The sequence below is a fragment of the Carcharodon carcharias genome, chromosome 12 (genome assembly GCF_017639515.1).
Source record: "Carcharodon carcharias isolate sCarCar2 chromosome 12, sCarCar2.pri, whole genome shotgun sequence".
NCBI classification, from domain to species: Eukaryota; Metazoa; Chordata; class Chondrichthyes; order Lamniformes; family Lamnidae; genus Carcharodon; species Carcharodon carcharias.
Genome location: NC_054478.1, coordinates 94357285 through 94381315, shown reverse-complemented (window position 1 = coordinate 94381315; position 24031 = coordinate 94357285). Strand labels below are relative to the sequence as shown.

Below are 24031 nucleotides of genomic sequence, written 5' to 3'. Positions count from 1 at the left end.
TCTTCATATCATCAGCAAATTTGTTTACAATACTGTCGGTCCCTTCATCCAAGTCATTGATAAAGATAGTAAATAGTCAAGGCCCCAGCACTGATCCCTGTGGCACTCCACTAGTTACAGTTTGCCATCCTGAAAATGATACATTTATCCCGACTCTTTGTTCCCTGTTAGTTAACCATTCCTCTTTCCTTGCTGATATATCTCCCCAAAAGTATAAGCTCTTGTCATATGTAGTAACTTTTCATGTGCTATCTTATTGAATACTTTTTTGGAAATCCAAATACACTACATCCACTAATTCCCCTTTCTCAAATCTGCTTATTATATCCTAAAAGAACTCTAATAAATTCATCAAACAGGATTTCCCTTGCATAAAAACATGTTGATTTTGTCTTATTGCATTATGATTCTCTAAATGCTCTACTTACTACCTCTTTACTAATGAATTTTAGCATCTTCACAATGACAAAAGTTTGGCTAATTGGTCTATAGTTTCCTGCGTCCTCTGTCTCCTTTCTTGAATGGAGGCGTTGCATTTGCAGCTTTCCAATCTGCAGGAACCATTCAAGAGTCTGGTAAATTTTGACAGATTATAACCAATGCATCCACTATCTCTGCAGTCATCTCATTTAAGATCCGAGAATGCAGGCCCTCAGGTCAGCTTTAAGTCCCATTAGTATTCCCATTACATTTCTTCTGGTAATAGTGATTATTTTAAGTTCCTCTCTCACTTTTGCTTCTTGATTTTCTGCTATTCTTGGGATTTTTTTGTGTCTTCTACTATGAAGACGGATACGAAATACTTGTTCAAAGCCTCTGCCATTTCCTTGTTTCCCATTATTCATAACCCAGTCTCGCCCTCTAAGGTACCAATGCTTCCTTTGGCTACTCTTTTCCTTTTCATATACTTGTAGAAACTTTAACTGTCTGCTTTTGTACTTCTTGCTATGAGTTTTCTCATACTCCAATTTCTTCCTTTTTATTACTTTTTTAGTCATCCTTTGCTGGTTTCTAAAACTTTCCAAATCCTCTGGCCTACCACTATTCTTTACACCATTGTATGCTTTTTTTTCAGTTTGATATCATCCATGACTTCCTTAGTTAGCCACAGATGGTGTATCCTTCTGGCAGAATCTTCCTCAATGGAATATATCTTTGTTGAGAGTTATGAAATATCTCCTTAAATGTCTGCCAATGCTTCTCTACCATCTTACCTTTTAATCTATTTTTCCAATTCACTTTAGCCAACCCAATCTTCATAACCTTGTAATTGCCTTTATTTAAGTTTAAGACACTCAATATGGACCCACATTTTTCACTCTCAAACTGAATGTGAAATTCTGACATGTTATGATAACTCTTGCCCAGAGGATCCTTTACCATGAGGTCTTTAATTAATCTTGTCTCATTACAAATTGCCAGATCCAAAATAGCCTGATCCCTAGTAGGTTGCAAAATGTATTGTTGTAAAAACTATCCCCAATACAATCTATGAACTCATCCTCCAAGGCTACCTTTGCCAATTTGATTTGTCAAATCAATGTAAAGATTAAAGTCACCTGTAATTATTGCAGTACCTTTTTTGTAAGCCCCCATTACTTCTCAATGTATACTCTGTTCTACAGCATAGCTTCTATTAGGGATCCCATAAATTACTCCTACCAGTAACTCCTTTCCTTTGCAATTTCTCATGCCCACCCAAATACCAATAGATGCCTAAACACCAGAAATGGGTGATTTTGTTTTTATTTTAGAAGAGGAATCAACGTTGGAAACCACTACAACAGGTATCCGGCCAGCCTTTGCCATTAGCAATTATCAATGATCTAATGAATAGAGAGATAGTTTCAAAAGACTATGAAATACTTCTGCAATTGGACAGGTAAGTGGTTTTCAGGCTGTCATGACATTGCAAGTTTTATCCATTAGAGGTAAAATAAGTTGATGTGCTCTACATCTATTTTATGGACCAAAACACAATTGGGGGACTGTTTCACCTTTATTGTAAATGAAAGCCCATGTGAAGTACCTGTTTGTGCAAAACAGCAGCAGGACAGAAAAAAGATAGAGATGATAAGATAAACCAAGCAATAGTGATCGGTGATCGAAAGCTTGACTCTATAGTATTGTACAGAAAGTGATTCAAGACAATTATAGACTAGTTCCCCCAAATTCTTTAAGAATTCTTATTGGGAAAGGTCATCAGTAATGCAGCACTGAAGAACCATTCACAGGATCAATTGGGAAATATCCCATTTCCACCCCTGAATCAGGAGTAAAATGATTGTCTTCTTTTGAATTTGGTATGTTCATTTCATGATAGCAATTCCATTACCTATCTAGTACTTCAGTGAATGTAAACATATGTTCTTAAAATGAATAGCTCCTGTGTATTTGTTCAGTGATTTCATTGATCTTATTTATGTGAGTAACATGTTGTTCATCTGTTCTAAGAAATAGATCTGACACTGTGCCAGGTCATATAGTGCTGACTTTACCCTTGCTAATAGTGAAAGAGCGAAGCAAACTTCTTGTGCCCGGTCAGCAGTGCAGAGTCTGTCTAAAAGCATTCCAATTAAGGCAGCAAGTTCGATGGCTGCCTTGTCACCACAAAGTAAGAACATTTCCTCATGTTATTAGACAAATTCCATCTTTATGCACCAATCACAATACAATTTGGCATTGGTGTGTTGTATTATTTTGCATGATCCATGCTAGATTTCAGTATAAGGGAACAAATCAGGAGACCAAAAGTCTTTTCCCCTTTTCTGTCAGCACAAGGAAAGCAGAGCAAGCACTGGTTATCACTATTCTTGACCCTACCAGAGTATCTAAAGTCAGTATGCTTACTTCTCTCTGGCTTGCACACACACCATATGGGTGCATCTTGGGCAAACACTACAGCAAAGGGGGGATGTAGCGAGGATGACAATAGCAATCCTCATACAACCACCCCATCCCCCCCAAAAGAAAAATTCCAGCACCTTTGATGATCAGCACCTTTGGTAGGAAAGCCAATCAAATCTTTTAACTACTACATTTCTGGGGCATTCAAAACCATTATCCTATTATTGTGAAAAGCAAGGGTCCCAGTACCAATCCCTGAGGAACTCCACTACAAACCTTCCTCCAGCTCGAAAAATATCCATCGACCAATACTCGCTGCTTCCTATTTTTCAGCCAATTTTGAATCTACGTTGCTACTGTCCCTTTTATTCCATGAGCAATAATGTTTCTCTCAAGTCTGTTGTGTGGCACTGTATCAAATGCCTTTTGAAAGTCCATGTGCACCACAACAGCATTACCCTCATCGACCTTTTCTGTTACCTCTTCAAAAAACTCCAGCAAGTTAGTTAAACATGATTTCCCCTTTAGAAATCCATGCTGGCTCTTCTTTATCATCCCATATTTTTTCCATGTTACTACTAATTCTTTCCCGAATGATTGCTTCCAGAATCGTGCCTACCACTGAAATTAAACTGACTGTTCTGTAATTGCTAGGCTTATCCTTACAGCCTTTTTTGAACAAGGGTGTAATGTTTGCAATTCTCCAGTCCTCTAGCATCACCCCTGAGTCTAGGGAAGACTGAAAGATTATGGCCAGTGCCCCTAGAATTTCTACTCTCACTTCCTTCAATATCCTTGGATGCATCTCATCTGGTCCCGGTGCCTTGTCAATTTTAAGTATGACGGTCTATTCAATACTCCCTCCTTATCCATTTTGAATGATATCATATTGTAATGTTCCAAGTATCTTGTAATCACATCCTTAATAATTTGCTCAACATTAAAACCACCTGGTGAATTACCTGTGAGGTTTAGTAAAAATGTTGTAATGAATTTAACAGCAGCTGATAACTCTTTTTCAGGTAAGTTAAAAGGCCACCCATTAAAGGTGCAAAGCCTGAAATTCCTCGAGCCAGAGAGGGTGAAGAGGTCATTGGGAATTTGGGTATGAAATCAGTTCTAATGTGTTTCCTGCCTGTTTAACTTCTGGCCCAAATTCCATCTTCAGGGAACACAACAGGTTACCAATCATCCTCCCTCAATTCTAGAGAAGTAAGTCTGGGCATGGACTTCTAGGTATACCCTGGGAATTATTCAATTTTTGCCCCTATTAGAGTCAACAGAAATCTGATTTGCTGCAAGTGGGTGAGAGTTCCATTGGGTTTAGTAAAGCTTCAGCATTGTACTAAGCAGAAGTATTAGCCTCAGCTAATAAAATGAAGTATCTCACCTGCCTCCTTAACCACCCTATATGCCTGTTCTGCTAACCTCAGGGATCTGTGGACATGCACTACAAGGTCCCTCTGTTTCTTTACGCTTCTCCTACTATTTATTATGTATTCCTTTACCTTGTTTGTCCTCCCCAAATACCTCAGAATTCTCTGGTTTGAATTCCATGTGCAAAACTTAATATAGGCAGCAGGGGTCTCATTAGAGCCCCATGTCACTTTCTTTTGGGACGGCCCGCCAAAGTAGCTGTTTCTATTCCACTTTTGCTAAATCACACCTCAGCTTAATTAGTAAAGTTGTACTGTTAACAGAAATACTAAGACAGAGTAAAATATTCCACAACCAAAGAATCAGATAAAAGCTCTGTCATCCTGCTACATCTAGTTGAGAGTGGTGGTGGACAATTAAACAACTAACTGGAGGAGGAAGGCTCCAAAGTGTCCCCATTCTCAATGATGAGGGAGACCGGCACATCAGTGCAAAAGACAAAGCAAGCTTTTGAAACCATATTCAGCCAGAAGTGCCAAGTAGGTGATTTATCTCAACTGCCTCATAAGGTCCCGACCATCATGGATGCAGTCTCAGACTATTCGATTCACTGTAAGTGATATCAAGAACTGGCTGAAGACACTAGATACAGCAAAGGGTATGGGCTCTAACAACATCCCAGCTGTAGTAACCAGCTGCAGATCTAGCCATGTCCGTTTGCCAAGCTACTCCAGTACAGCCACAACGCAGGCATCTACCTGACAGAGTGGAAAATTGCCCTGGTATGACCTATCCACCAAAAAAGGACAAATTTCACCCAGCAAATTATTGCTTCATTAGCCAACTCTCAATCACCAGCAAAATGATAGAAGGTGTTATCAACAGTGCTATCAAGCAACACTTACTCAGCAAAACCTGTTTACCAATACTCAGTTTGGGTTCTGCGAGGGCCACTCAGCTCCAGACCTCATTACAGGCTAGTCCAATCATGGACAAAAAGCTGATTTCCACAAATGAAGTGAGAGTGACTGCCCTTGACATAAAGACAGCATTTAAACAAGCATGGCATCTAGGAGCCCTGGCAAAACTGAAGTCAGTGGGAATCAGGGAGAACTCTCCACTGGTTGGAGTCATACCTGGCACAAAGGAAAATGGTTGTAATTGTTTGAAGCCAGTTGTCTAATGCCAGGAAATTGCTTCAGGAGTTCCTCTAGTAGTGACGTAGACCCAATCATCTTCAGCTGCTTCATCAATGATCTTCCTTCCATCATAAGGTCAGAAGTGGGGTTATTTACTGATAATTGCACAGTGTTCAATACCAATGGTAACTCCTCAGAATCTGAAGCTGTCTGTGTCCAGATGCAAGAAGACCTGGATAAATTCAAGCTTTGGCTGATAAGTGACAGGTGATATTTGTGCTAGACCAAGGGCCAGCAAAACTGTACGAAATCACCAAGAGAGATTCTAACCATCTTCTCTTGATATTCAACAGCATTACCATTGCTGAATCCCCCATCACTAAAATCCTGGGAATTATCATTGACCAGAAACTTAACTGGACCAGCCACATAAATATTGTGGCTACAAAAACATGTCAGAGGCTAGGAATTCTGTGGTGAGTAACTTACCTCCTGACCCTCCAAAAACCTGCCCACCATCTAAAAGACACAAACCGGGAGTGCAATGGAATACTCTCCTCTTTCCTGGATGAGTGCAGCTCCAACAATACTCAAGAAGCTCAACACCATCTGAGACAAAGCTATCTGCTTAATCAGCACCAATCCACCACCCCTTAAACATTCACTTCCTCCACCAGCAATGCATTGGCTGCAATGTATACTATATATAAAATGCATTGCAGAAATTTTCCAAGGTTCCATCGACAGCACCTTCCAAATCAGCAACTTCTACTGCTAAAAGGGCAGCAGATAAATGGAACAGCACTACTTGCAAGTAACTTCTAAGTAACACACCATCCAAACTCAGAATTATATCACCATTCCTCCATTGTCACTGGGTCAAAATCCTAGCACCCCCTCCCTAACAGCACTGCAGGTGTACCTACACTGCCTGGACTGCAGTGGCTCAAGAAGTCAGCTCACCACCGCCATCTCAAGAGCAATGTTCTCCTATGTTCCTAATTAGAGATTGGCAATAAATGCAAGCCTACATCCCAAGAGCAAATATAAAAAAAATAAAAGTTACAGCCAATCCAAATGAAAATTAGATCTTGCCCTAAATCTTGTAGAATAATTCTCATTGTATTACTTACAGTATACAGTATACATGCACACTCATGTGTGCATGAGTCATGAATTAATACAAAATCAATCATTGGATTCACACACTTGTGATAAATTTCTTACTAAAGTTTAATACAGTGAATTATTTCATTATGTTCCTATGTTTACACTCTACACTAGTGAATGAAAACTACTAAGGTTGGAGTTTTCTCCTTGTGCCACCTGATTTTCAGTTCCTCACCAATTTTTGAAACCACCCAATTTTCCATGGTCACTTCCAGTGGCGTCTGGGAGCACTATCTTAGGAAATAATCATCTGTTAATGCTAAATATCATTACCATCTCACATGCACTAGATATTAAACATATTCATATATAAGGTCTCCAGCATTGCTAGGCGAAAAATCTGAAGTGGAAGTAAAGATAAAAAAATGCAGGTAGTCTAAAAAGATTGGGATTTCTATATCACTCTGAATTCTGTTTGATGCGTTTTCTGAGCTGGACATACAGTGGGCTGCACTTATAGTATTGCAAAGGAAGTCTAGCCAGGTCTTGGTCCTTCCACATTTGCCAGTACCTGAAGTGAGTGGTAGAACAGTGTCCATGTGCTGTTATCTGTGACATAGCAACATCATGTGATTACATACCTAGCAGGCCAGTAGTACTGAGCACTAATTCTGCATAGGTACTGATTAGTTGAAAAGCAGGCAACAGTATTAATTAGGCAGTGAAGTGCTGAAACATGATTATCTCTTACATGTTAAAGCTGAAAATGACAGCCCACTCCATTCTGGTACCCAAGGCCTCTATGGAGTCCTTAGAGTTTCTGTTTTGCAGGATCTCCACTGCAGGTCAGACTGCAGCAGCCACAGCCTCCATGATAAACTTGTGTTGCAAACCCATCCATCATCCAACCATATGTTATGATGCAGCAGTTGATGTGTGCCAGGTGGATCAAATCCATGAGGGAAACCTGATCATGCTATCACAACGGTTTTGTAATTTGTGTTTATTTCAAGATGCATGCCCTGAATTCAGTAGTAGTAAGTCCACCCAGACTTCAGGGATATTTAGAAAACTAAATTAACCATTTATTAACAAAAGAAAAGATTTCAAGCTCATACATAGGTCTACAAATTACTACCATAATAATTCTCAAAACCCTTAATTAATCTAGCTTCCAGTTACATCCCCGTTAAGGCAACAGTTTTGAAAAAAAATAGATTTATACAGATCCAGGCAAATCAACACAATACCCTGAACAGTAGAATTCAAAGTGGCTTTTCCCAGCTTTGGTTTCTATAGACAGCAGCCTTAATGCACAAATACTAGAGGCTTTTCACACTTCTGGTAGATCTTACAATGCCTTCCTAACACACAGCATCTTCTCCTTTATACGTGTTTCTCCCCTCTAATGTAAATGCCATTGTTTCCATTTGTCTTTGGAACTTTACCTTTCTCATAATGTAAATAATTTCATGGTGCTAATATTATCAGTAATCCTTGGGAAAAATAAACACACTGCTTTGCCTAGCTTCTCTAGCTGGGTGTAACATCCTACCATCTCTTTGAAATTCAAACTACCCTGGTTTATCTAAAAATGCAAATTCTCCTCACCTCACATTCTAAGACTTCAGCTATGTTTACATATTTAGCATTTCAAGCCTAGCTTCTTTTAATGAGTCAAAGCCTCCAGACCAGCTGTCTCCAATTTAATTAAATCCCACGTGCGTGTGCGCGCACACACACATACACACACACACAAACTATCCACACCCCACTATTAATCTACTTTTACAATAAATCACAATAATATTATACTTTTGTGACACATACATGTGTGTAGTGGACTTCTGCAATGGCCCAACATCTGCTGTACACTCTCAAAGACCATTACCAGAGCCTACACAAAGATTTAATGCACTGCAAGCATCTGTCTTTTAGAAACAGGACCTGTTAGATTCAATTCCTGAGATTTTTCAGCGGAGAACTGATGTCATCTGACCACCTTGTCGGCAATGTCTGCCTCCTCGTGTCCCCCCTAGTTGCCCATCTTGTTTGGATCATCTATGCACTCTTCTCAAAAGCCATTTGGCTGAGACTTGCCAGAGAGTATATCAGTGATGGTACTTGGGATGTTGTGCTTTCAGGGCCAGAGCTGAGGGCTTAAGTTAATTTTATTCCACCTCAACTTCTTCTTTCTGTATAATATTGGTAGATTCTTGTTAAATAGGCTATCAAAGAGAGAGAGTAAAACAGAGGGTAGATGAAATTCTAATAATGTTCAATAGAAATTGCTAACAGGCATGGCCATGGTAAAATAAAAGCAAAATACTGGATGCTGGAAATCTGAAACAAAAACAAAATAACTGGAAAAACTCAGCAGGTCTGACAGCATCTGTGGACAGGAACACAGTTAACATTTCGAGTCTGTATGACTCTTCATCAGAACTGCATGATAATTCTATTTGAGCCACGTGCATCACTTTTAACAACCCTTACACACAATACTGACAAACTTACTTCACGTGTCTATATTCTTAACTATTATCTACTGCCATTCATACAATACAGGCTAAGGGGTAATGGTAATGTCATTGGGCTAGTAATCCAGAGGCCCAGGCTAATACTTTGAGGATATGAGATTGTTGTAGTTCGCCTCAACAAACCACCAGGAGACTCAGGTACAGGTTTTGATTGTTTATTATTCAAGTGTGCATAGGCAGAGACAGCCTTCAGCAGTCCAAGACCATACTCTAAAAGGTTGCAAGTGTTCAACCTTATATACGCCTTTGGTCACAGACACATATTATTACCTTGTCAACTTACAATCACAGGCATCTCCGGCCTTAGTTACTTGTTTCCCAAATGTACATACATCAAGCATTGTTCTCATTCATATCTTGCCTATAGTGCCGGAGTCTGGGCCTCCTTGATTTCAACACCCACTCCCTGGCCTTGTTCTTTGTTCTACTAGCTTGTTTGTCTCATTCCTTATCCTGTCTAAAGTATACCTGCTAATCTCCAGTTCTGCTTTTCTGCTTATATTTTAGTTTTACTAAAAGACACTTCTAACTAAAATTGTTTAACCCTTTCAGTCCCCACTTTTGGGCCTTGGCCTAGCCCAAGGTAGCCAACTCAGTGGTATTGCCCCTTTCCTTATGTTTCGCGCTGCCCATTGATACTGGCCTTGTATCGAGCTTGGGGTTATAAGGGTATCAAACTATACCATCTGTACAGGTTGGCCCTGCAATACGGGCACTTGCCTCTGTTGTTTAGCCCCAGCATTCCTGAAGTCCCGTACACTTTGCTCTCTCTTGTGTGTCCTTCGGTATGGTAGACCAAGTATGTTGAGTGTTGAACCAATACCAACTGGGTGATAACCAAAATATGGGAGATGATCCTAATCCACGGATGCACCTGGACATTCAGCCCCAATTCCACAAGTCTTCCTACCACATCTATCTGTTTGATCTTGTCTGTCAGTGTTTTAACCTGTTGTTGCAACGTATAATAGGTTCTGTGCACTCACTGGGTCTCAGAGGAGAGTGTGAGAGGCAGTCAGTAACACCTGGAGGAAAGTGCAAGAGTAGGACCTTGGGACAGGCAGTCAGCAGCACATAGAAGAGAGTGCAAGAGGAGGTCCCCGAGCCAGGCAGTCAGCAGCACCTAGAGGAGAGCAGAGGAGCTATAAAAACAGCATGAGAAACAGCGAGAGTTCAAGAGCAGAGGTGACTGAGGGAGTTTGATGAGGAGGGAGGAGGTGCTCGTTTCCTTTTCTACCTTTCTTCAGAAAGAAGAGCGGTGGCCTCGGTAAGTAGATCCTGGTGAGTAAATTAGAAAAGTGTAATATTTTTAATCAAGTAGCTATACTTGGATTTAACTGAGAAATGTCAGGGATTAGGGAAATTTAGGGCCAATATAATAAAGTAATATAAATGATCCAAAGTAGAATAAAGTTAGCATAAGGGAAGTAGAGTTAAGACATGGCGGAGCAGCTCAGTTGAGTGTATGCGTGTCCTGTAATGTGTGTGAAATCAAGATGCTACCAGTCTCCTAGAGGACCACGTGTAGGAAGTGCTGCCAGCTGCAGAAACTTGAGCCCCGGGTTTCAGAGCTCGAGCGGCGGCTGGAGTCACTGTGGCACATCCACAAGGCTAGGAGCTACATGGATAGCACATTCAAAGAGGTGGTCACACCGCAGCTTAAGGACCTGGAGACAGAGAGGGAATGGGTGACCACCAGGCCGTCCAAGAGAAGTGGGCAGGTAGTGCAGGAGTCCCCTGGGGTCCCGCTCACAAAACAATTTTCCATTTTGGAAGTTGGTGAGGGCGCTGGTTCTTCAGAGGAGTGCAGTCAGAGCCAAGTTTGATGTTGTGGCTCAAGGAAGGGCAGAGCTGGGTGTTAAATATTCCCGGGTACAAGGTGTTCAGAAAAGATAGGAAAATAGGGAAAGGAGGAGGTGTGGCGGTACTGGTTAAGGAGATCATTGAAGCACGAGAGAAAGAGGATGTCCCAGAGGGTTCAAGGCAGAATCAATTTGGTTAGAGCTAAGGAAGAAAAGGTGTGCAATTATATTGCTCAGTGTAGTCTATAGGCCACCAACTAGTGGTAAGGATGTAGAAGAACAAATCTTAAGGGAAAATGTAGAGAGATGCAAGCGTTATAGAGTGGTTATAATGGGGGACTTTAATTAGCTGAAAGTAGACTTGGACAGTAGTAGTGTAAAGGGCAGAGAGGGACCAAAGTTCCTAGATTGTGTTCAGGAAAATTTTATATAGCAGTACGTGCCCAATTCAACAAGGAAAGATGCACTGTTGGACCTGGTTCTTGGAAATGAGGTGGGCCAAGTAGATAAAGTGTCAGTGGGGGAACATTTAGGAGATAGTGATCATTGTATTGTATATTTTAGGATGATGATAAAAACGGACGATAGGCAAACCAGAGTAAGAATAATTAACTGGACGAGAGCCGACTTCGATGGGGCAAGAACAGATCTGGGCCAGATGGACTGGAATGAAAGATTGGCAGGAAATACTGTAGCTGAATAATGGGCTATCTTCAAAAAGAAGTGCTTCGGGCATAGTCAAGGTATATTCCATCGAAAAGGAAAAGTAGGGCAAACAAATCCAGAGCTCCCTGGATGAAAAAGGGGATAGAAATTAAGATAAAGAAGAAAAGGTGTGCTTATGACAGGTGTCAAATAGAAAATACAACTGAGAACCAAGAGGAATACAAAAGGTTCAGAGGGGAGGTGGAAAAGCATATTGGAGAAGTGAAGAGGAATTATGAGAAAAGACTGGCAGCTAACTTAAAGGGGAATCCAAAAGTCTTCTGTAGGCATATAAATAGTGAAAGGGTGGTAAAAGGAGGAGTAGGGCCGATTAGGAACCTAAAGGGGAATTTATACATGGATGAAGGGGCCATGGCTGAGGTATTAAATTAATACTTTGCATCCATCTTTACCAAAGAGGTAGATTCCACCCAGGCCATGGTGACAGATGAGGAACCTCTGTCACTAGAAGGGTACAAAATTGATAAGGAGAAAGCGTTGAATAGACTGTTGGTACTTAAAGTTGACAAGGCAGTAGGACCAGATGAGATGTATCCAAGGATATTGAAGGGAATGAGAGTAGAAATTGCAGAGGCACTGGCCATAATTTTTCAGCCTTCCCTAGACTCAGGGGAGGTACCAAGGGCTGGAGAATTGCAAACATTACGTCCTTGTTCAAAAAAGGTTGTAAGGATAAGCCCAGCAATTACAGGCCAGTCAGTTTAACTTCAGTGGTGGGAAAGATTCGAGAAACAATTATTCGGGATCGGATTAGTAGTCACAAGGAAAACTAATTAACTTGCTGGAGTGTTTTGATGAGGTAGCAGAAAAGGTCAAAAGGGGTAATGCTGCTGATGTGGTGTACATGGACTTTCAAAAGGCATTTGATACAGTGCCACACAACAGACTTGTGAGAAACATTACAAAAACAAAAATACCTGGAAAATCTCAGCAGGTCTGACACCATCTGCGGAGAGGAACACAGTTAACGTTTTGAGTCTGAATGACCCTTCAACAGAACTGTGAGAAACATTATTGCTCATGGAATAAAAGGGTCAGTAGCAACGTGGATACAAAGTTGGCTGAAAAATAGGAAGCAGAGAGTAATTGTCAATGGATGTTTTTCGAGCTGGAGGAAGATTTGTAGTAGAGTTCCCCAGGGGTCGATATTGGGACCCTTGCTTTTTCTGATATATATTAATGATCTAGATCTTGGTGTGCGGGACTGTTTCAAAGTTTGTGGATGATGCAAAGCTTGGGAGTGTTGCAAACTATGAGGAGGACATTGTAGAACTTCAAAAGGGCTTAGACAACTTGGTGGAGTGGGTAGATAGGCAGCAGATGAAGTTCAATGCGGAGAAATATGAGGTGATGCATTTTGGTAGGATGAACATGGAACGACAATATAAAATAAAGGATGAAATTTTGAAGAGGGTGCAGGAGCAGAAAGACCTGGGTGTAAATGGGCATAGATCATTGAAAGTGGCAGGACAGTTGAAGAGAGCAGTTAATAAAGCATATAGTGTCCTGGGCTTTATCAACAGGGGTAAAAGCAAAATATTGCAGATGGTGGAAATCTGAAACAAAAATAAAAGGAGCTGGAAAAACTCAGCAGGTCTGACAGCATCTGCAGAGAGGAACACAGTTAATGTTTCGAGCCCATATGACTCTTCATCAGAACTGATGAAGAGTCATACAGACTCGAAACGTTAACTGTATTCCTCTCCGCAGATATTTTATTAACAGGGGTATAAAGTACAAGAGCAAGGAGGTTATGCTGAATTTATATAAGACACCCATTAGACGTCAGCTGGAGTATTGTGTACAGTTCTGGATGCCGTATTATAGGAAGGATGTGAGCACATTGGAGAGAGTGCAGAATAGACTTACAAGAGTAGTTGCAGGGATGAGAAACTTCAGCTATGTGGATAGATTGGAGAGGATGGGACTGTTCTACTTGGAGAGAAGAAGGCTAAGAGGAGCTTTGATAGAGATGTTCAAAATCATGAGGAGGCTGGACAGAGTAGATAGGGAGAAGCTCTTTCAGCTCATAAAAGGATCAAGAACAAGAGGGCACAGATTTAAAGTGATTTGCAAAAGAAGCAAATGTGATTTGAGAATAAACTTTTTCATACGAGTGGTTCGGGTCTGGAATGCACAGCCTGGAAGTGTAGTGGAGGCAGGTTCAATTGAGGCATTTAAGAGGGCATTAGATGATTATTTGAATAGAAACAATGTGCAGGGCTACGGGGAAAAGGCAAACAATGGCACTAGGTCATAATGCTCATTTGGAGAGCCAGTGCAGACACAATGGGCCGAATAGCCTCCTTCTTTGCCGTTAAAATTCTGAGATTCTGTGATCATCATCTGTAAGGTGTTCAGATATCAGCGGTATTACATAGGATAACTGGCTTAAATACTGTGTCAGGTTTTCTTTTATGCTTTTATCTGCCTGCATGTTAACTGTTTCCGTCTTGTAGATTCCCACCAGTTCCACCTTTCCCAGTCTGGTTTGTAACCACATGGATGGTTATAGGACAAGATCAATTGTTCCCATATTATGATGTGATAAGGCAATATCTCCCTGTACCCAGGTACACAACATGAATTAGTTCCACCATAGCCCATATAGCTCCTAATATACAATTGGCTGTTGCATTAAACTCACACTTTGCTTCTTCTGTCTCATATATTGGATGTGGACAAACTACTGAGGAGGCCTTTACGTTACATTTCTCTAAAGTGGTGCTTACTATACTCTCCTCTATTTCTACTGCATATGTGATATATTATGATACTTTATATAATAATGCCCCCTAATTACCCCAATATTCTGTACTCTATTTAATGTCTTAGTGGATGTTGATTCTGGTATAACTGGGATTACCAAAACAATGCCGATTAACATATTATTATTCACAAATCACTTAGTATCAGTTCTATATACACGCGTAAGACCGTGAGCTGGCAACCAGTCAAATCATGATTCTTACGTCATGACAGGTTAAATAAGTGTGCATTTTTATCCACAGAGGCACCTCGCCTCATGAATTTGTCTAAGGTTTGCCCGTGTCTGCTCAAGCATCCATAGATGTCATTCCTGACCCCATCATCTGAGAGGTTTCTTTCTACATTAATCAAATTGTTAATGGCCCAAGCATGGCTCTCCAGTACAGTGGCAAAGCTCTGAATTATCCATGTCAGGTCTTGGTCTGTACTGAATTGCCTGTCCTGGATCCCTAGTCCCTTTTCCAGGATTTTAAAAGTTAAAAGTTTCAGTCCACTGTTGCCAAAGCAATCAAATTTACCATTGAGGTCCCTTTGTTAAATGCTATGGTGACATCATTAACCAGACATTTCAGTTGACCTTTTCCCTGAACAGGGGTGCAGTCATGGGCTGCCCTCCACCGTTAAACCAGGGTGCCTGTGTTGTCACTTGTTTTACCAGAGCTGCATACGGTGCTCGGGTATGACCTGAGCACCATTCTGCCAAGCCAATATCAGGGATGTTTAGGACAATGCACACCAGCTCATGGTGTACATTATTGTAGAGTTTTGCCCGCTTTTATCAACACTAGTTCATTCTCTGTTCCAGGGCTCAATGCTGGACAAGGTAGATCAGTTAATTGCAGCTGTGGTGTTTTGCCTCCACTTGTTAAGTCAGTTAACGCTGTTGTTGTAGCATCATTCCTGTGGATTCAATTACAAGACCTCACAGTCATTACTGGTTAGCCACGATTAGTTCTGTAAATTAAAATCGGTTAGTAATGTGCTTCAATTGCGACCAGTGCTTCCCTTTCCTTTCATATCCACACAGGCACAAGTATCGTCACTCATTATTACCTCATAAAGCCCTAACCACTTGGGTGCAAAACCTCGTTTCTTGGACGTTACTTTCACCATTACCTTATCCCTCACTTCTGGCATGGGGAGGCGCTCCCCCTCACTTCTTTTCTGGTCCACTATCTCCTGTTGCTGTCCCACCTCGGACCTCAATTCATTAAGCTGCCAACCCAACTCTACAATGCACCTTCTTATCCTATCTTTCAATGGCTCAGTATCTTCACTTCCAGTGGTGGTTCTCTGCGGGAGCCGCTTAACCCTGCCTGTCATCATGGTGTTAATCTTGTGGTCTCTTGTAGCTCACAGGCACATTAATATCGTCAATATTATATCTAATTAGCTTTTTTTCCAGCTTTCCCTTAACCTGTATCCATCTTGTGGTAAATTGTTGTTATGTATTATTTCTCCCTACCTTTCAATTGCCTGAACTATAGATTCCTTATACTTTTACCTTAAATTTTTTTAACTCCCTCTGAACATGATCATCCTAAGATTCTCTTACAGTCAGTTTCTCTATTGCCTTCATCGTTTAAAATGTTCCCTTACTCTTTAGGTCATATTAACCATTCCATGTCAATTGGGATCTCTGTCTCTAGATCTTTGCTTATCTCCCCCTGTGCGGTTCCAATGTCTCAGATGACAGCCAGATTATCAAATTCAGTTCTCTTAAAACCATTCGCACATTGTGTCCTCTTTCCCTAACTCTATCTCCTGCCCTTAATCATTACCTCATACCATTTTACACATGCAATAGCCACCACCTTATCTCATTCAGGTTGCCTGGAGAGACTTGACAACCCAACAAAATATTCTCATAACATTTTTAAAACAGAAGGCAAAAATTTCTATTTGGTTCCAGATATTAACATGTTTTGCTTCCTTTTCTTCTCCTCAAACAATTTATTTTCTCAAAAGTAACCCACTAGATTATGTCTGACCTTTTTTTTTTCATTTTAAAATTATCCCAGATTCGTTACCGCTGCCAAAAATTGGATTTCTGCCAAACTTTCTCAAGGTTTTGAGCTTAACTTTGTATTTGGGAACAGACTTACAAATACAAAAAGCTTGCAGCATTTGAATTGGTGTCAATTGTTGTCAAATGAAAATTCCCTTTTGAGAACTTGATCAGGAACCAAACCTCAAATTTTAAGCTTTGCGAGAACTGTAATTTACACTATCAAAATGCAACTACCTCTTTCTCATGTGTATAAATTTGTGTCCAGACTGTAAGTCTCACATGTTTATCAACCCATATTCTTTATCTTGGATAGCATCCTAGTTATTCAAAAGTAATCTGCTAAATTACACTGCACCTTTCATATCTCAAGATTGTCCCAAATTCAAATAACAGTGTTGTTGGGCTACAGATTTCTTTTCATATTTAATTCAGCTCTTCTTCAGAAGAAACCCCATTTTTCCATTGAAACCGCTTAGACCGTGTGTTTATGTCTTTTGGTTTTCCTGGACTCCTTTGGAATTTCAGGCATTTTTTCCTCAGAATTTTTAGAATACCAACTCATATGAACTAAAATTAATTCATCAATCTCAATCAGCTTAGATGTTGGTGGAAAGAGTTACTCCCTGGCAGTCTGCAAGGGGGTGGTGCAAAGGCTGGTTCATCTCAAACAAAGGAAAACACTGCTTTACCTTTACTTTTCCTTTAATCAAGCATAAGGCTTTTGACTCTAAAGTGCTGAACTCCACACACAAATGACAATTTAGGGAAGAAAACACATTTAAGCTCAAATATAAATTCTTCCTTGCACACAAACACTTCATATATAAAGGTATGTATTTCCATTCTTATAACATTTATCTTGACAACTTATAACTTTCATTCTCTAAATGCAACTTCAAGAAGCCATTGGGGGAATAAAGGAATCTTCAAGGCTCCAGCTACAGGAACAATCAAAATAACTGAAGCTCTCATTTCCTCTGCTCCTGCCTGTCACTGCTTATTAACCCCTCTGGGGGTACCTTTCTCTCTGTCTCTCTCTCTCTTTTTCTCTCTGTCTCTCTCTCTCTCTCTGTCTCTCTCTCTCTGTCTCTCTCTCTCTGTCTGTCTCTCTCCAGAACAAACAGCTCTTGTGACTTAGATCAATTCATTCTTAAGTTATTTACCAAAAATTTAGTGAGGGACCTTTCGGGTCCCACTGTCCTTCCGCATTTTCTTAATAGGTTTTTTATGGTGTTCTGGTATGAACCTCGTAATGGAGCCTTCAGGTCCCCAATCAAGGTCCATGGTACCCTCTGTCTTCTTCTACTTCCACAAAAACATTTTGTTTCGCCTGCCCTGCATGGTCTTTTTCACCCTGTGTGGCTTCGGCTTATTCTTTCCGAGAGGTCCAATCTACCTGCACGGCTTCGGCTTTTAACCCGCCAGCTTGGTTCCGCCTCCTCTTCCCGGTGCCTCCTGTTCTGAGTTCTTCTTCAGATTCTTTGGAATCTTGACTGGATCTTTACTCTGGTAAACTTACTGCTCTAACCATGGGTGGTAAGTAAACATACTCATCCATTTGCAATGCCGTTCCAATGATCCGGTATGAGTATCCTGCTCGCGGTGCCAGTTGTTTTGATTGGCCTCAACTACCATCAGGAGACTCAGGTGCAGGTTTTGATTGTTTATTATTCAAGTGTATGCAGGGAAAGACAGCCTTGGGCAGTCCAAGACCGTACTCTAAAAGGTTACAAGTGTTCACTCCTTATATACAACTTTGGTCACATACACATCTTCTAATCTTATCAATTTACAATCACATGCTTCTCCGGTCTCAGTTACTTGCTTCCCTTGTCAAGCATTGTTCTCATCTTTAAAAGACCATGCTGTTTGTGCAGGAGTCTGGGCCTCCTTGATTTCAACACCCACTCTCTACCCTTGTCCTTTGTTCTACTAGCTAGTTTGTCTCATTCTTTATGCTATCCAAAGTACATCTGCTACTCTCCAGTTCTGATGCTCTGCTCATATTTTATTTTTACTAAAAGACACTTCTAACTAAAATCATTTAACCCTTTCAGGTTCAAATCCCACCATGCCAGCTTGTGGAATTTAAATTCAATTAATAAACTCTGGAATTAAAAGCCAAGCTAGTTTCAAAAATGGTGACCATAAATCTATCATTGTTGTAAAAACCTGTCTGCTTCATTCTTTAGGGAGGGAAATCTGCTATCTTTACCTTGTCTGGCCTACACACAGTCCTGTGGACTCAATGGGCCAAATAGTCTCCTTCTGTGGTGTAACCATTCTATAACTTAACAGCCCTCTGAAAAGGCCAAGCAAGCCACTCAGTTCAGGGCAATTAAGGAGGGTAACAAATGCTGGCCTTGCCAGTGATGACCACATCCCATAGAGAATAAAAAAGAAGTACCTGCCAGACTTTCACTTGCATCAAAGTTTGGAATTCTTGCATCAGACACAGGACATCCTAGTGCATTACTAGGCTTTTGTGCAGCAGTTTCAAGAGTGATTGCTCAGAATGTTGACTCGCATAATGAGATGTGCCAGATCCATCCCTGCTCTCCATCCAGAGTGTGGTTGAACACTGCTTGCCCTTTGCCATGTTGTGCTTTCTTGGAGCAGGTTGTTATTGGTAGAATTTGCTTTTTCTGCTGGCCTGAAGTGGTTATTCCAAATCGTCAAGCTGACCATGATGATAGCTCCCTTTTCCACAGAGGAGTTGCTGATGGTTTCCGTAGTGCTGAAGTCCACCATTTCCAATTGTGTTACACATCAACTCAGCAGATAGGAAATAAGCAGTGACCAAGGAATTGAAGCACTCCTATCAAAAAGCACTCGCACACGCATCTATTTTACCAGCAAAGGCACAAAAATGTTAAAGAACCCATGCAAATACCATTCACATGTGAATAGTGAGGTTACATGTCTGATGACAATATTTATCACTCATTTTTATTTAATAATCAAAAATGCAATTAACCAAAACTGGCTTTGTGCCTTACATAAGTTGTCCAATATTTAAAATCCACCTTTAGGAAAAAAAATCTTCTCACAATGATGCCTGGTCCCTTACATTGTAGATGTTTAAACTAACAGCATCATACTATTTCTCACTGCCTCCATGCAAAGCTTCTTGACAGAGATAGGTCTGCTGCCAAGGGCCAACCTGGATGTTTAAACAAAGTTGTCCCCAGAAAATTACCGGTGTCATTGCCAGTGCGGTTAATCAGGTGGAATCATAAACAAGGAATCTTTTACATCATTTATTTATATTCAGGCAGACCTTTTTTTGCTATTATTAGCTCCTGGAATAAAAATAACCAGTTATGAGGATGGAAGTGTGATACACCAGTGTTTACTTGTCACAGCTCCTTTATCTCTTTACATATTTGGCGACGGTAACAAAACTAGCCAATCCTGGGCTGTTTTTAAAGTCATTTTTTAGTGCTGTAGTCAGAGTAGTGCATTATCTCATTAATAATGCTAAATATGAATTTTAAACTTCCACATTTTGTTTTAACTAGTTTCACAAAGACTGCATTGACCATTGGCTATTGCATGAGTCCAATTCTTGTCCAATTGATGGACAAGCAGTCTATAATCCATTAACCTGGAATGAGGGATCAAGCAGAAGAATAAAGAAAGAGGCATCCAACAATTCTGAGCATTCCAGACATAATATTCAATCAGATCAACCTCAGTTTGTTATTCCAGTGATTGGTTACCATTCATCACTGAGAAAAGCAAGCAGCAACCAAACCTCTTATCAGCCAAAACAAGGTCAGCATCAAAGAGGACACAGAGATCAAAACCCAGTAAGCATCACAGAGGATTTCACTGTAAATGGATTAAGTTACCTTCGTTTGAACGCAGTAAAAAATGAGACAAGTGTAGATCAAGGTCATGACGCTGGGTATTCAACACCTATAGGGGTGTTTCAAGAACATTCCCCAAGTCTTTTATCTGGTACAAGAAATAAAAATCATTCTGCTGCATCTCTTCATGTTGAAGTGAAGCCAAAGAACTCTAAAGATAGTCAAATAAAGAAGAAAGAAATTGGCATTAGCAAGACTCATAGTGCTGGCTTAAGCAGTACCTCCATACTGCATCCTATGAACAATGGCAAGTCAGACTCAACAGAATTATCATCGCTGGAACAGATTTTACACCTGGAGGTTTGTCCACATGATAGCAGTTCCACACAGAGAATCCAAAGCACTGGATTTAAAGGTGAGATCAGAAAACAAGTCGGACATCTTTTGAGAAAAACCAGCTGCACTTCTATGAGTTCAGCTGCTGAGAATGCGTCTCTTGCAATGGAAGGAGTTGCAGTGAACACCAGACTATAAGTCCAATCACTCATTAAAGTGTGGGTTGTTTATTAATACTATTAATTATTTGGATGCTGTTACTGAAAAATATGTTTCACAGATTTTCAATAACACCATTACATCAAATTGTGGACAAAATTATACGCACACAATTTTGCAAATCCACACTTCCTGCAGAAACCTCTAAGGAAGAACAAACTCATAAAATTACCCCAATAGAATTTTCAAAAGTGAAAACATTTACCTATATTTGAAATCCTCATTGACCAAGGATAATAGTCAGCAATACAGCAATATCAAAAATAGCAGCACGTCACTTGAGATGAGTGCTTTAATAAATGAGTCACTCTCTCTACAAGGTATTTACAGTCTGTCTCATTTTCTTTTTAGAATACTAATCTATTGTGTATTGAAATATTTGACCCTTTTGAGCTTTCTCGGGCACTCACTTTATTTTGAATCAGATGAAGGTGGATAGCTCATTCTAAGTTTTTCCAAGGAATAAAAATGTAGTTAGTGTAACAGAAATTAAGATTTAAAAAATCTTTCCAAAATCAACTCTTGCATTTTCCTCAGATACATTAGCCTGACCTGAAAAAACTCATGAACAAATGATATGATAAGAAATTCTACATTTCATATGAAATAATACAAGATATATCTAGGTGTGTTTGATAGCTTTTACTAAACATACAACAGTTTTATGAAATTGTTGCTTCCAGTGAATGGTAATAAATGCTACAAATCAGCAAGTCGAGAAAAATGATGAATGTAAAGTTATTGTTGGGGTAAAGAGTGGTTCGAGACAAGTTCATTCTCATCTGAGTCAAGCTATAAGAGGGGCACACTGGTATACATTTTCTTGTAAGAAGCAAGACAAAGTCCAACCTCTAAATAATAAATCACCCTCACTCATTCATTTCCTAGAATCTTGATCAAGACTAATATTGGTATAAACCTGGGAATGGCTAATCTGTGTGCTCTTCCTGTTTTGGAATACTGGGAATATGTTGTGTTCATTTAAAAATATTATTAAAAAAGATTGTTCTGATTACATACTATGACCCTTAATCTTTATGTTTATTCAAAACAGTTGATCATGCCTTTTTATTAGTTTTTAGTAATATATAATAAATCCATGAATGTTATAAAACAAGACATTTGTTTCTATTTGGGACAATACTCCAGCTGTCAATCTCCTTAACCACTCTCTCTCTCTCACCTTTGATGCCGTTGTTTGCAGTAAATTTTTATTCTGTCCATCCTGCTTGTTCCCCCTAGTATGGCCCCATTCCCACTTAACTGCTACCCAAAAACGGTCCTCGTCAATCCTCACATTTGCTGACATTGTAAATGATTCCGTCTCTTAGATACTGCACCACTCCCATCCAAATCAGCATCATCATCCCATCAAAATAAATTATCCTTAACCCCTTTGCCTTTGCAAACTACCACCATATCTCCTACCTACCTTTGCTCTCTAAAGTCCTTAAATATGTTGGTTGCCTCACAAATCCATGCCCATCTCCTCCACAGATCAATATGTTTAAATTTCTCTAACCGGGTATCTACTCCACCACAGCACTGAAATGGTCTTAATGGAAGAAGTATAGTATTCGTGGGACTGTGGGGCATTATCCCTCTTCATCCTCCTTGTCCAGTTTTCATTCTACGATATGATGATCAAAACATCCTCTTCCAATGCCTCTCTTCTCTGCTATCATGAGACTACCATCATGCGGTTCTACTCCTTCCTATCCAATTATAGTGAGAGCATCTCCAGCAATAGTTTTTCTGGCTATCCCTACGCCATGACCTCCGGGGTTCCCCAACGATTTCTTGGCCCTCCTCTTATTTATTTATATACTGCCCTTTGGCAACATGATCTGAAGATACAGGTTCAACTTCCACATATATGCTGAAGATGGTGGTAAGTAATAAAATGGCACTTTAGATAGATAAATATCTCCAGAGCCTGATGATTTCCACCCTAGGGTACTAAAATAAACAGGTAAGGAAATTGCAGATGCATTAGTCATAATCTTCCAAAGCTTTCCTGATTCGAGATTGGATTGAATGTTAGTCTATTAATTAAGAAGATTGGGAGAAGGAAACTAGGCAACTAAAGCCCAGTCATTTTAAAGTTAGGTGTGGGGAAGTTACCATAATCAGGGGCAAAGTGACTGAGCATTGGCATAAATTTGAGCATGGAGGATAAGGGAATGTCTATGGATGTAATCTATACAGACCTCCAGAAAGCATTTGATAATGTTCCACACAAGAGATTATTAGCAAAAACGAACTGCATAGAAGTGGAGACAATCTTCCAACATGGATTAGAAATTAGCTGTAAGTTAGAATAAGGATAATGGGTTTGTACACAGGTAAGATATCACAAGTGGTGTTTCTCAAATATCTGTACTGAAGCCTCAGCTTTTCACAATATGTATCAAAGACTTTGATAAAGAAATAGAAAGTTGCATATACAAGTTTGCAGATGGCACAAGTTAGGAGGCAAAGTAGTGCTGATGGGAGCAGGAAGTGACATAAGTGAAATGGTGAGAAACTGGGAACTGTAGAGGAGCAAAGAGACTTGTACATTAACACAAATCATTAAAAGTATATGGGCAGGTACAAGAAGCAACCAAAAAGGCTAATGGAATTTTTGTCTTTATCTCAAGGCGACTGGGAAAAAAGAGAAAGTTATTCTTCAGTTCAGATCCATCTGAAGTACTACATTCAGTCTGAGTACCACATCTCAGGGGGAATAGACTGACCCTGGAGAGGGTGAAGTGCAGATTCGCCAGAATAAACTTGGTGTGTATTTGCTTGAGTGTAGAAGATTTAGGGGTGACCTAATCAAGTTATTTAAAATGAAAGAGGAATTTAATTGAGTAGTTAAAGAGAAATCATTTCCTGTGGTGGAGCAGAACAAGAGGCATAATCTTAAAATTAGAGTTAGGCAATTATGAGTGAAGTTAGGAAGTATATTTTAATACAAAGGATGGTGAAAATTTGGAATTAGCTCCACCAAAAGGCTGTGGATGCTGGGTTAATTGAAACTTTCAAGACTGAGGTTGAAAGGTTTTTGTTAGCAAAGTGATGTGAATCAAAGATGGGTAAAAAGGGTTGAATTAGAGATCCACCATGACATAAATGAATACCACAAAAAGCTCAAGGGCCTAATCCTTTGACATCAGCTTTACCTTACCAACAAATATGCCCACTGCATCATTTCCTCAGACAGCTTGTCTGAGGCCTAGTCTTGAATAAGCTGAAATTTCCTTCAATGGGAAAACCAAAGTAATCATCTTGGCCCCTGCCACAATTCTGCACTATTGCCATTGATTCAATCTCCCTCCATGGCACTGTTTTACATTGA

At 40.0% G+C, this 24031-nt stretch overlaps 1 protein-coding gene across 1 annotated transcript in view; it reads left to right on the top strand.

Annotated features, from left to right (window-relative positions):
* The window catches only part of zswim2 (zinc finger, SWIM-type containing 2), a 79282-nt gene extending 58615 nt beyond the window's left edge, over positions 1-20667 (top strand). Inside the window, exons 9-11 of the mRNA XM_041200253.1 lie at positions 1755-1882; positions 18941-19052; positions 19843-20667. Of these exons, the coding sequence (XP_041056187.1) occupies positions 1755-1882; positions 18941-19052; positions 19843-20667 (1065 nt within the window). The remainder of the gene's footprint in view (positions 1-1754; positions 1883-18940; positions 19053-19842) is intronic.
* The last annotated feature ends 3364 nt before the right edge of the window (positions 20668-24031 follow it).